At 43.9% G+C, this 14,550-nt stretch overlaps 1 protein-coding gene across 2 annotated transcripts in view; it reads right to left on the bottom strand.

Annotated features, from left to right (window-relative positions):
• dicer1 (dicer 1, ribonuclease type III) overlaps positions 1 to 14,481 on the bottom strand; it is a 34,968-nt gene extending 20,487 nt beyond the window's left edge. The window contains exons 1-13 of one of the 2 annotated variants that reach the window (XM_062523768.1): positions 14,382 to 14,481; positions 9,733 to 9,787; positions 7,908 to 8,024; positions 6,419 to 6,630; positions 6,005 to 6,167; positions 5,473 to 5,597; positions 5,106 to 5,240; positions 4,344 to 4,504; positions 3,839 to 4,007; positions 2,925 to 3,397; positions 2,500 to 2,632; positions 1,926 to 2,168; positions 298 to 449 (exon numbers count right to left, since the gene is read on the bottom strand). In XM_062523768.1, coding sequence (XP_062379752.1) covers positions 298 to 449; positions 1,926 to 2,168; positions 2,500 to 2,632; positions 2,925 to 3,397; positions 3,839 to 4,007; positions 4,344 to 4,504; positions 5,106 to 5,240; positions 5,473 to 5,597; positions 6,005 to 6,167; positions 6,419 to 6,532 — 1,868 coding nt within the window. In that variant the 5' untranslated portion in view covers positions 6,533 to 6,630; positions 7,908 to 8,024; positions 9,733 to 9,787; positions 14,382 to 14,481. The remainder of the gene's footprint in view (positions 1 to 297; positions 450 to 1,925; positions 2,169 to 2,499; positions 2,633 to 2,924; positions 3,398 to 3,838; positions 4,008 to 4,343; positions 4,505 to 5,105; positions 5,241 to 5,472; positions 5,598 to 6,004; positions 6,168 to 6,418; positions 6,631 to 7,907; positions 8,025 to 9,732; positions 9,788 to 14,381) is intronic. The other variant, XM_062523769.1, reaches the window with a different exon arrangement.
• Between the last annotated feature and the right edge of the window lie 69 nt (positions 14,482 to 14,550).

Raw genomic sequence — 14,550 nt, 5'->3', positions numbered from 1 at the left:
TTAACAAGCCTGCTGCAGCAGCAACAGCACCACCACGCTACATACATACAAGTGGACTTGTGCCATCTCTTCACACTTAAGCATTGGTACACAACAACACACTGGACTTTTGACTTGGGAACAACTAAATGTTACGCTAGAAGCCACAGAAACCAAGATAAAAGGTTTGCACCATGGGGATTTTTTTGTCTCTTTTTGAAATGATAATTTTGGACTTTTTTTTAATTTAACCTTAAATGAGTGGGAGATTTGGAGATTTGGCAAATGATCCCAGGTCCAACTCCAGTTTAGTGGTACCTGTTGACGTGTCCGATCGCAGTGTTGATTGTAACTCTCGGGCCTCCGTCTTCTGACCGGAGGACGTAAGGAGGCAGAATGTTGTCGTCGTCCGGTACAGGCTCCTCAAACTCGCCCACCTCGGCTGACTTTGAGCACTTGTTCCTAAGGATCTGGAGCAAGGAAAAGACGCGCATAACTAAAAATGGACACATCACTGAGCCTACAGATATCACCAGAAATTTAACTTTTAGATATAGCATTTTTAGTTTAGTTATATCTTTTATTTAGAGTTATGACTGGTTGTTGTGACCAGTGAAAATGTTGCAAGTAACAATCATTATAATGTTAGAGGGTATGTCTGTGTGTTCAACCGATCAATTCAAGACACTGTGCAAACGTACTATCCGTAAAATTAGTGCTGGGCGGTATGGGCAAAAATGTATATCACGGTATTTTTCAAAATTCTGACGGTTTCACGGTATATGACGGTATTTTTTTCCCCATGCATAATCAGGTGTTCACAACATTTTCTACTGGTTGAGAGAGGAATTACTGCAGTAGATTGACTTAGGATGGTCTATTTCACTGTCATGAGTGAATGTTGTAGAATAATTCCACACTAGTAGTAATACAGGTTTGCATAGCCCCAATGGACAATGATGCTGTTTACACAGAGGCACTCATGATTCTAATGGGCAATTGCAGTCAAAATACAGAGCTTGTATTATGCAAATTTCACTAACAAAAGTAGTGCAACCTGCAATAATTATACATTTGCTTCAAGTTCAAGCCCAGGTACATTACAGTTTTCAAGTAAATATAAAACAAGCGTGACTTAGTGAAGAGACTACTCCGCTAATGCTTCCTCTGTCAAATAGGCCCATCAGAATCATGCCGTATTGTTATTGTGTGGTAGACAAACGTCAACAGAATTCACGTGGATGTCTGGTTAGCCTAGGCTACCAAGCTAGGCAAAACGTCAGCAAAAAAAGTTCGTTTCAGTGCGCTGATGACTGTCAAGATCATGACTGACTGGCCAGCTAGTATTGTTCAGTTCATGTTTGTAACATGGTTTGCTACTTGGATAATTTCAGCGAATATTACTAAGGTAAGATGAATTATAATATCATTAAGCTTCCCGTGTTCGGTGGGTTCACCTCCTAGCCAGCTAGTTACAGCTGTTGAACAATCTTTTTTAGCTTACTGGAAAATCCCTTCCAATGTAGGCTATTAAGTCCTATAACGCTTTTCTTTAACTAGAGGAACAATTTAAGGTATTCTGTGTAACACCTGTAAATAAATCCCTTATCAAAGGAAAAAATTAAACCTTAAGCGTCATACTTAAGGGAAAAATGTGAGGTGTCTTGTGCCACAGGCTCCACTGTTTACTTTTTCCATGCGTGTTTAGAGGTGCAACATTGAAAAGGGTCCCGTCTGAAACAATGTCGCGCGACGCAGCATTCCACCCACAGTGTAATCAAATACACCGGTATGGCGGTATATTAAAAATTCATATCATAACGAAAATATACACCGGTATTCGGTGTGAACCGGTTTACCGCCCAGCACTACGTAAAATGCCAGATTCTTGATTCTGTAAAGCCATCAACAAAGACAGACAGACAGACAGACTCAGGACTGTGTACCTTTTCTATAGCTTTGTAGGTTTTGAGATCCTCCTCGAAGGCTCTCGTGCGCTCGCTGTCTGCGAGCATGATGTAGTTGGAGAGGGGAGCGCGCGCGCGGCCCTTGGACTGCACGTACGACCGGTACTCCGTCGGCAGGTCGAACCGGACCACCAAATTGCACTTTGGGATGTCGACGCCTTCCTCCACGATGCTGGTCGCAATGAGCAGGTTGGTCTCGTGTGCGCGGAATTTACGGAGCACCTGGGAAACGAAGTGCAAACAAAACAAGAGAGACATCGATGACCAACATGTACTTCCTGTGTTACTGTACTTCCTGTGTTACATGTACTTCCTGTGTTACGGCCTGAGGAGACACTAAGGGCTCTTCTCAACGTCCTCAGTCCTCCAGCTCGTTCCCGCTGATCTATAAATAATGATGGGGCGGCAAACAATGAGAGTCTATCCAGTGTTCTTTATAGATCAGTGGGAAGGAGCCAGAGGACCGAAGATTTAAGACCGAGGAGAGACGTTGAGAAGAGCCTCAAGCCTGGGATAATGGCATAGTCGTCGGCCATGTTTGTGAGGTCCTCACCTCCTCCTGTTTCCTGAACTCCACCTCCATCTGTTTGTTGCGCGGCTGGTTCTTGCCGATGCTGTGGCCCGTGATGAAGTTGCTGCTGATGTAGGCCAGCTCGGGGTCCTGCTTCCCTGCCTCTTTGATGAGCCTGAGAGAGGACAGGCAACACAAAATACACAGCTGAATTCACTTATTTATTCAAAAGTGACCATTTCAAAATATGTGTCCAGTTGTCCGCTGTAGATGTAAAAATGGGCATGTTGTATTGTTTGTTACCTAATCCAATCCTACATTGTTACACATTCAGTTAACAGGACAGACGTGGTGAAAAGTCTTAAATTACATGAGAATATGTAGGAATGCATTTCATTGTTGCTGAAATTGTTCAGCATTGCATTGTTGTTGAAACTTCGGGTTTCTGAACAAAATGTCCCACCCACCGGTTGAGCACTACAGCTGTGTAGCGCCTCTCCACAAAGATGATCCCGCACAGGATGTTGGTGAACGGCGAGGGGAAGTTGGCCTCGGGCTTCTCCTTGGCCTCGACCTCCTCGTCCTCGTCTTCGTCCTCCGAGTCGCTCCAGGACACGTAGTTGTCCTGGTTGCGGTTGTTGTACCACTCGACGCTCTCGAACTGCTGCCTCTCGAAGGGCTTGTACTCGTGCAGGATCTCCAGCAGCTTGATGACCTTGGGCGTGACGAAGCGGAGGTCGAGCGACGCCGGCGAGAAGTGCTCCTCGCAGAGCGCGTGCACCTTGCGCAGGATGGTGTCGGTGAACAGCAGGAACTTGCGGCTGAGCTCCTCCTGCTCGTGCTTGATGTACTTCTGGAGCTCGCGCACCATGATGCCCGCCGCCTTGTCCGCGCACCACGGCCCGAGCACCATCAGCACCGCCCGGCAGTCCGTCAGCACCTGCACCCGCCAGAGGGACGGACCAAAACAAACATGTCTGACCTGAAGCACCCCGGGAGCGAACAGAGAGCTTTTCCTTTTTCTTTCTACTGTCAAATATATTTTACTAACTTCCTCACCTATCCTTTCCTCTCTCTACAGGGCTCAAAAAGCAAGGGAAAAGTCTGTGCCAGAAGTTATCAAGAATGTTTTGAAACTGAAATGTCTAAATTCCAGCCCTGTGAGTGTGTGTGTGTGTCTGTCTGGAACACTTTAGCACTTCCCTTGCTCGAGAGAGGGAACATAGGTTTTCTTTATTTCCATTATTTTCCTCTCTTCTATCTATCTCCTACTCACAATATTTTCCCTTCTACCTGCCGGTCTGTTTATGCTATCTATCTGTTCCGCTGTCTCCAGAGTGGTCATCGCCAGCCAAAAACGTGTGTCCCAGTGAGTGCTGACCTGCTTGGAGATGAAGGTGGGGTCGCGGTCTTCCCGCTGTGCAGACAGGTTACAGTCGTTGAGGAAGTGCAGGGCCTCTTCCAACTCCGTCAGGAGACGCTTGGACAGGCCGCTCTTGTCCTCGAATGGCCCGCAGTCCAGGACCACCTCCCGGGGCTGGGAAGCATATCTGAACACACACGCACATACACACATTAATATAAGGACTCATTTTACATCCATCTTCACAATGCCTTTAGGGTAATTTGATGCATTCACATGAAACATAAGGCATAACATTCATGAGTTACAACCACATTTTTATGTAGGGACTGTAGTGCAAACATTTCTTATTGTGGACAGGTACCATGTCTCTCAGCCTTCCCCCGTATCCATTCTTTTTCACATCAAAATACTACAAGCTTATTAAAAAGCCACCAAAAATCCAACCCCAACTTGTAATGAACCATGTTTCTCCAATAAGAATTGGCCTGATAGATAATGGTGTAGTGGTGTAGTGGCGTACCGGTCCAAGACGACCAGGTCTGTGGCAGTTTCTGCGTTGCTCTTCAGGATCCTCTCCAGGTTGAGGATCTTCTCCTCCAGGTCGCCAGGGTCACACTTCCCGTTCAGGATGGAGGCGGTCAGCCCGAGGATCCGAGGGCAGCAGGGGAAGCCATCACAAACCTGGCAACAGCCCAGAGGACAGAAACGTTCAAAAAAAAAAAAAAGCACAAATCTCATCTCCTCCCCACAAAACTCTCTAGAGACACTGAACAGTCCTCAACTCCGAGAAATAAAAACGCTAAAGAAATAAAGGAGGAAAGAAAGAAAGAAAGAAAGAAAAACAGATAGCTGAAGCTGAAACGCTTCGGAGTCACAGAGGAATCCTCCAACTCTATCGGTGTATGAGACGAGTGCTGTCTGGCAATAAGCCAACTAAAAATCGAATCATTTCTCCGCAGTGCACACTTAAACAATCCAAGTACTGTTATCCATTTCGACACAGATGAGAATGTAAATGGAGGCGCATACCACATGCAAATAGGTTCATAAATACCCCCTTCGCTGACCTCCCTCTCACACATAACAAGGAGAAGACCCCACCGATTTAATTTCAAGCACTAAAAAAAAAAAGCCCTGCATGTTCATTCAAACTGACAACGCCTCTCTTTTTTTTTCTCAAGGAGAAATAATGTCAGGGTAAAACGAGCCAGCCACACAATGCGAGAGAGGCTCGGCAGCGTCCCTGAAGGCCCCTCTCGGGGGGCAATGACAGTAATTTTACCCTCATTATCTCTCGGTAGGGATGGTCCGTGATGGCTAGATGGCACTCGTCAAACACCACCAGGTTGATTTTGGACAGCGGCAGCACGCCGGCCTGGAGCGCGTGGAGGAAGATGTGGCAAGGCATAACGAGCACCTGCGGGAAGCGAGACAAATCACAGCGGAGATGAGAGCAGATCAGGAGGTCGGCACTCTGCCGATTACGGGATGACGTTTCGCCAGCCCCTCGGCTCATCCTTTTGTAATTCAAACGACGACGGCGGAAACATTTATGAACACTATGAAAAGGATTCTTGAAATTGGTAGGGAAATAATGAAAATAATAATTTTTAAAAAGTCAAAAACTTTCTCATTGTCTGTCATCGCACCTGATTTTCGAGAATTTCTTGGCTCCATCTCTCCGATGTCCAGGAAGTACTTTCCTCAGTGTACTCTCCGACTCGGAGGTCCGAATGTGTCCGGACAGTAGCTGCTTGCTGAACCACAGACAACGCTTTACGACAGACACACAAACACAAAAAGGACGTCAATATTTACAGGAAAGCCATCATACTGCTATACAGAGTTCAGATGAATTGCATGTATTTCGTTTTGTATAGAATAAAGATGGCACATCACATCATGTATTTTGTTTTGTTTAGAGTTAAGATGAATGGTACATCACCTTTTTAAGTTGTGTGTGAAACAGTGTTTAGTGGGTCTCTCTTATACAGCAATTGTGCACCAATGTCTACCTTCCTTTGGAGTGATATTGTAAAAGTGACCACAGTTTATGTGTCATTGTACCCCCAACGGACACCAGAATCAAGACTGTTAACTGTCGGTGTGTACGTCAGGATAAGCCTAATAACTGGGACAGGAAGTGCTTGAACTGCAAACACAGTGTGTGTGTACACATACCTGCATTGACCAGAAAAACGGTCCTCTTGCCGTTCTCCCGGTAATCTCCCCGAATCTGGTGGGAGAGCTCTTTTGTGAGGAGCACTGCAATAAAGGTCTTCCCTGAGCCAGTATTTAAGCAGACAATAGTATTGTGTTCAAGAGCTGCTTCAAGAAGTTCAACCTGTTAGGGACAAATCAAGATCGGCATCAGATACATGTGTTCTGGATTTATTATATTTGTTTTGGATACTCCATTAATGAACTGATAAATTTCCTTAAAAATGCAGAGGTCAATACGATAAGGCTATAAGACAGATACATGCATGATTCATATGGGACAGACAAAACCAGCATTGCCTTTCACACACACCACAGACGCAGTGATAATAAAAATCCGTTTGGCACACATTCTCCTTGGCCTTGGCCACTTGCCTGATATTTCCTTGGTGTATAAATGTTGTCATGGATAGCTTCCTGTTGCCATGGGAGACCGAAGAAAGGCCCCATGGGGGACGATGCGGGGGTCACCAGCTGTAGTCCAGCCATGCCTACGGGGGTGAGGGGGGAGGAGGGGGGAGTCAAGAGCAGGACAGCCTCCAGTCGTCCAGTGTTTATCTCATTTCATCCTGCTGCTCCGAAGCTTACTGCAGAGACCAGAACAGCGACACACACACACACACAGAGACACACACAGAGAGAAGACAGAGACAGAGACAGAGACAGAGACACACACACACAAAGATACACACGTGATTAACTCTTCCATATGTGACCCTAGCCAAGAATAAGGCTAACGACACTACAAGACCCCACTATCAGCGACAGTGTGATGGCTCCCACAAGCACTTCTAGAATCAAAGATGCACTTCAGTCATTGATGAAACCACACACACACACACACACACACACACACACACACACACACACACACACACACACACACACACACACACACACACACACACACACACACACACACACACACACACACACACACACACACACACACACACACACACACACACAGTCTTTTTCATGAAAAAAGCCTTCATGGCCTTGAAGCGGATTTGTGTGCATCTGTGCAGCTAATGAGCTGGTGAGCTAATTGCCCCCCCACACTGTATACAACAGAACTCCACCTGCTTGAGAACTCGGTTGCACAACGCTGTCAAATGATGAACAATGTTATGCTAATGTAAGACAGCTAACTCTGACAAGTTTGCTTGCTTATCTTGTAAAGCCAACTGTGCAGCTGTGTCCTCACGAAGGCTATTTTCCCAAATTTCCATTATTTGGAAAATCTCCACCCAGTGAATCAGTCAGGATTGGGTTCCATCCACTGTCACGCAACAATAACGGCCTGATATGTTTATTCCGAAACGTCAATGAGCACACTGCCCATCTAAACCAGGAACACTTAGCCATGTTGTTAACTGTTATTGTAATGCCATATGTCTTGTAATACATTAAAACCCCCTGATAGATATGTTAAAAAGTTTATTTCTGCCAGGGTGGGTCTTTTAGGTTGCCAGCTCTCACTGTGAAACCATAGCAATTCATAAAACTCATTATCATTATACTTTTGTTATCTCTATATTGGTGCTAATTAAAATAAATATATAAGCAAAAAGCATTAAGATAAACAGTAATAGTAGTAGTCACTGTGCTAACACTACAATGCGCTGTAGCTGACGCTGTGTAGCGTAATTTCCCGACTATTAGCCGCGGCTTATACATTGATTTAGCTAAATTTCTTCAGCTATGAGAATATGGCATTAATATTGTTTCGTTTCTTTTAACTTGCAAAAAATACTGTCATGCGGCTTATAGACAATGCGGCTAATACACAGGAAATTACTGTAAATAAATAAACGGCAGTTTTGGGTGTTGCGCATTGTGCAAGTCGAGGGGAAGTGCTCACAGATTGGGTCTCAGTCTCTGACACTGCAGCATGAGCAGGGTGCTGTTGTCCTGGGCCTCATACTCAGTCATGTGCCATCAGCTCCTGTGCGCAGCCCACATCACTCTTCTGAAGGACCTGCACACACACAAACACAGCCCACATCACTCTTCTGAAGGACCTGCACACACACAAACACAGCCCACATCACTCTTCTGAAGGACCTGCACACAAACAAACACAACTATAACCACAGAGACAGAGAGAGGAAGAGAGAGACAGAGAGAGAGAGGGAGAGAGAGGAAGAGAGAGATGGGGGGGGGGGGGGGCTGTGTGTGAGGGAGTGAGTGTGAGTGTGAATGTGCGTGTGTGTGTGTGTATGTGTGTGTGTGTGTGTGTGTGTGTGGGTGTGTGTGTGTGTGTCCAGAGCATCTCTTACAAGCCAAGTCCCATTATTTCCAAAGGATCTATGACATCTCCCATTCATCAACCTGTAGCACACATTACCTGTCATACAGTGCATGAATGGATTCAACATATTGCACGTCCATCAAGCCCGGCAATTTAAGAAGCCATATATCCATTAAAGTGGAAATGAGACAGGGCTGACACTGTCTGGCAGGCTTTACCTTGTCTGTGCACACAATAAACCGCATAGGAAATATATGTCTTAGGCTATTCCATGTTACATCAATGCCTGGCAATAGCCTTCGCATAGACTTACGCTATAAAACAACACATCACAAACACCGTCTACCATAAGGTCTCCTGTGGTACATTACCATCCATTCATCCCTGCCTGGGAGCATAGCAATTCCATAGAAATGACGAACAAAGGAAGAATCAAATTAGAATCTACTACATTACAACGCTCAATTCAGGAGAACCTGAGAGCCATCAACTGCAATCTACTGTCTATCTAATGAAAAATTGATTCCACACTGTGAAGAAGAATTTCACCCTGTAGTCCAACAGCACTGCTAAAACACTATCTGCCATTGGAGACTCACAGAGCACCAAGAGAGCAGTAAGGTCCTGTGCATGTTCAATACATGCAGAGAACATGGTGGTAAATAAATGAAATAAAAAAAACTAGCTGATGCTACAGCATTTGATTTACTACACTTCAGATACAAGAGGGGTTTATTTTTAACAGTGCCTGACTACATAGTTTTTCATCAGGGTTGTGTGATATGATAAAAATTTCTCAATCACGATATTGGTCATTGTATCTCGATAATGATAAATATCACAGAGTAGGCTAGCACATTTTCTGCGAATTTAGTGAGAAAACTGTTCATATAGACCTGAATAAACCAACTGACTAGCCTATTTGCAGTTACATTTTGAATCATGCATGTACAGTTGACAAACAAGGTCTAAAGTGCTATGCAGATGTAGGCCTATTTCAGCAACGTGCCAATGGCAACTGTCCTCATTTATGTTACTCATTAGCAAAGTTATTTTTATAGATTATTATCATGGGGAGGAATAATCACAGTGTTTGATAGACGAAACAATATGGCGCCCTACTGCTCATACACATTTAGCCATGGGGAGGCTGTCCAGGTCCATAACCATAACCTAAACTACACTACCCATAATGACACAGCAGTAAAAGCCGTATGAGGGCCCCAGCCGTGGCGCAACTGGCTGGGGCACCTGCACCGCACGCCGGCGACCCGGGTTCGATTCCCGCCCCGAGGTCCTTTCCGGATCCCACCCTGACTCTCTCACCCATTCGCTTCCTGTCTCTCTCTACTGTCCTGTCAAAATTAAAGGCACAAAAGCCAAAAAAAATATACTTTAAAAAAAAAAAAGCCGTCTGAGGCGATTTGATAAATACCTTTAGAGCAGTAGATGACCAATCAGGGTCAACTGTACCGATTCGTCTTGATACACTAGAGAGAGAGAGAGAGAGAAAAATAAGTTATAAGTTTAAGAGAATAATAATTTTAACTGAGAATGTGGACAGGCTGTTGGCATGGGGGGGGCCGGTTGGATACTAGATGACAACTGACTTGTCAACGCATTTTTTAGCCACACCAAATCAGGACCACACGATCTCCGACCTCAAACACACACACACACACACACACACACACACACACAGTTCTCTCCACAGCTGCAACCAATCACGGCAGTCATTTCAGCTCAAGTAACACACGGCTTCATTTTTATTGAGCGATTGGTGAGCACATTTGCTGCTGGTTAAGAATTTGCTTTCCAAATCAATGCAAGGGATCATAAATCTGGGATTTGACTGTGCATAATATTAGCTCGCAGATTTTAACAAATGCCATGTTGTCCACCATTGTCCCATCTGAATGGCCTTTCCATGTGTTCAGACAGCATTGGAAATCCCACATTATGTGGTCCCTCATACAGCCACAGCGGTTTGTTAATGAAGTTGACAGTGACTTAGCCACTTCTTAGAACGGTTTAATTAGTTTAGCCTAGTGTGAATGTCTCACAAGAGGTGCGAAGAATGATCCTTTGCCTTGCAACAAATCTCTATAAATTAGGAGTCACACACAGACACACACACACACACACACACACACACACACACACACACACACACACACAGTGTGAGAGAGAGAGAGAGAGAGAGAGAGAGAGAGACGCAGACAAACACAATTGCACATGTGTGCACACACAAACACACACACACAGACGTGCATGCACAAAGACAGACAAGTGCTCTTGTGTTTATCACTCTCCCAGCTGAATCCTCTTGCAAACACAAGGCCCCTTGGAGCCAGACACCTTGTATAATGGAGTCTAGCGTAGCGCCACAGACAGGCTGCATTCCGCAGACCCAGTCAAGGCCTACAACAAAGCAGCTCGCTTGACCTACATTGCCATGCCAATGCCTGGGCAGGCTAAGACAACACGAGGGGAACCAAGTCAACAGACACCTCTACTATTCCACCCAAGCCAACAAGTATACGAGGCCAGGACAGATAACACCATCACCAAGAAAGAGATATGACCAGCAGGTACCTGGTAACTTCAAGGGATTCTTTAACAGAATTTGAGAATTTGAAGATTCTGTAAACCAAAATTGGAGATTTGTTTGTGAAGATCTTGTGGTCTATAGGTACCAAACATTGTGAAAAATGCTTTTCTGCAGTAGATTAGCACAAGATGAATGTTTTGTTACTTAACGCAGGTGTGTCGACTAAAATAGCTCATCTAAAGTTACGCCACTAAGAATTGGCTGGTTATACAGAATGTTTGGAACAATATGTGGTAGGACACTTAGCCCTTTGCAAAAATACAGCTGAGTAGGCACCTAATAACATTAGCCAAATAACAGAGTTACTGTAGCAGCATTGCCTCAATAAGAAACTTCAGGAGAATAGTTGGGAGAAGCTTTAATGTTGCTTCAAATGCAGTGTTGTTTTAAGTTAGCTAGGCTATATGATTGGGTAACGTAATCTAGGCCTAACTCTTCAACTGTAAAGCATAACGTGCTGAACACAAAACAAATCTAAATTGGGACACATGAAAAATCCACCCAAAAGCATCCAATGCGTAGGTTACTAGAATATGAAGGCTATCCAAGACCCAGACACCACCAGTTCCTAGCAAAACAGATCCACAGGTGTCATGCTTCTGTCCAGCTTGTCAGAGTAAGGTGCGTTCGTAAATTGTGACTGCGAGCGCACTTAACCGTTCGTAAATTCGGATTTGTAGTGTGTCTATTCAGAGCGTCATATTCTCTCTGTTAAAACAATGATAAGCTTAATCAAACAGAGTAAGTCATGTGATATTTCGTAGACTTCAATAAATCACCTACCATAATATTTAATGTATACCAATACATGAAATTATACCAACTATACAGGCCTACTGGACTGACCCCTCAAATTCCACAGGTGTCATGCTTCTGTCCAGCTTGTCAGAGTAAGGTGCGTTCGTAAATTGTGACTGCGAGCGCACTTAACCGTTCGTAAATTCGGATTTGTAGTGTGTCTATTCAGAGCGTCATACTCTCTCTGTTAAAACAATGATACGCTTAATCAAACAGAGTAAGTCATGTGATATTTCGTAGACTTCAATAAATCACCTACCATAATATTTAATGTATACCAATACATGAAATTATACCAACTATACAGGCCTACTGGACTGACCCCTCAAATTCCAATTCATTCTCACAAAATGTGACCTAGGAAATCCTCTTTCTAAAGTGGAAATCACCCAGGAAATGATAGAACATGTATATTGTAAAAAAATATGTGAAGGCAAACCTAGATCTTGCCAAACGCCAAGAACTTGATAGTACACAATTCCGCTTCTGTGAATCACATAGAAACTAGACGGAATAACGTGTTTTCTATTGTTGATTTTTTTTTCTGGAGTTTTTTTTTTTCTCTCAGACTTAGTTTAAGTCTTCACATGAATGATGTTATGATACCGAGGTGAAAATAGAAATGATTATTTAAGCAACAGAATCATACTGCTATGGTCAGATGCACAAACCAAGAGGTCTCTTAAGCACAAACAGATTTCTGAAGCCCCCTGTAATCACCACTGCAATCAACTGACATCTTAAAAACTTGGGTTTCAGTCAAACCAGTCACATGAACCGGGCCCACGGCAGCCCTCCATGTCATCTATCGGTGACCTAGAAAAAGGAAGGCGAGGCTTACTTACATGCACTCATAAATCTACATCAACTATGCACTCTCGCTTTCATTACTGTCACTTGGGGTTTGAGAGAAATGACAAAGTCGGTTTGTGTGTACGGAGAACATTTGCGGAGCACATGTGCCGTTCTGGCCTGGCCCCAAACCATGCGCAGAATGAAAAGTGCTTGTTTAAATTGGCTTTCAGATTCAGCATGTGAAATTCTACAAGGAAAGACTTTCATGTTGAGTGTTAAAGGGCAAATGGAGGCAACATCATTTCAATGCAACAAATCTACTGGGGCATTTCATCTGACAATGCAGAAGACATTACGTTAAGCGGTCAGCGCTGCAACCCATTCACGTTGACATTTTTTCACTGCTGGTAAGACCACATCCCACAAAGCAAGACTCACTAACAAACCAAATAGCTTTGATAAGTATAGCTAGTAGAACGCCACATAACATGTTAGGCTAAAATGATGCGTATTTACCAAAAATATCTTCACGTTAGGTCAGTTGTTTTTGCCAACATGGGTAATGTTAGCCTAACGGTATTAAAACGTTATACCATTAGGTGCAGACAGCAAACAAGATAGCTGACTGCAAACAACAGAAGTAATCCACTTATGCAAATATCATTAACCAACTTAAACATGTAAAGTTAATGTTATTCAGTGGGCTCAAATTAATTTACGTTAACGTTAGATGACGCTTCCTCATACATGACAAAGAAAAGGAAACTCTTCACACACACAATGCCACACAGCCCTTTGGTCTTCTATTAAAGTTCATGGATGGAATTTCATGAACATCTGCCATAACGTTACTGACACTAAAAGGTAGGCCAATCCAAGCTAGCGGATTCTCTCTATCCATAAACTGGTGTGATGTGCACTGCCACATCAATGACCAAGTTAGCTGCCAAGCTAACTTCAACGACGAATTTCTCGAACAAGAGTAACGTTGTTTTACTAACCGTTAACTCCTACTTGTGACCAAAGTTACATCTCAAGACATACGTTAGTTGAATAACTATCTAATACATTAAGTTGTTCCACTGGTTTGTTGTATTCAAGGGAAACCTTGTGGTTAGCCTACACTCCAGATGACTGAATTTCACACTTACTAGGCCTCAATGCGACCTTGGCATTGACTGGCGCTAAACGGGCTCGAGCCTCTAGTATAGCTATCTAGCATAATTAGCCAGCTAATGCTAATGCTAGCAACTCTGGCAAATATTACTGACGACCAGATGGGTTGCTAGCAAGCCACAGGTCACCCCCTGCTTTCACCAGTGCATGGCATTACAGTGAACAACCCTTTATTTACCATCAACATACATCACTCGTATTATCGCAGCGTTAAATGATCTGATGGTAAATAAACAGATTCAGCTCCTAGAGATAAACTTGGCAACATTTTATGAGTGTGAGGCTGTCAAACGTGCATGCTTAGCACAAGCTAACCTTACGGGCGCAAATCTCCATGCGTTGAGATGCATGCATGACGGCAGACAGTCAAACAACCGTAGCCAGTGAAAATATGCTGTATTTTCCGAACACGATAAGCCACCATCTACCGAACTGTAGGCATACTCCGTTTTCGTGACATCTTAAACTATGTGGGCAGTCTGAAATAAACAGCAAGATCTACATATAATGTAACATTCCGCTAGCTAACGTCGGCAAATTAGTTTGCAAAACGGCGATAGCAGCTAGCAATCCTTATCTAGCTCGATGGCTAGTTAATTGATTATCTTGAGGGTGCGACAAGGCACGGTTTTTGGCTACGCTTGAATCACAGTGATCGATAAGAGGTAATGCGTATACATCGTGCATCAGTCCAACATCCTCACCTAATATAATGTCTTTAAATGGCCGTCCTGAATTAAAATGTTCTTGTTATCTCGCTAGGAACCTTTTTCTCCATTCCCTCCTGCTGTTGTCAGACTCCAATAGCTCATTCGAAGCAAGCAGCAACTAGCGCACAGGATACTTTAGCTTCCGGCTAGCATTTTCAAGAAG

Source organism: Sardina pilchardus, chromosome 20, assembly GCF_963854185.1.
Source record: "Sardina pilchardus chromosome 20, fSarPil1.1, whole genome shotgun sequence".
In the NCBI taxonomy this organism is placed as follows: domain Eukaryota; kingdom Metazoa; phylum Chordata; class Actinopteri; order Clupeiformes; family Clupeidae; genus Sardina; species Sardina pilchardus.
This window is presented reverse-complemented; position numbering and strand designations above follow the sequence as displayed.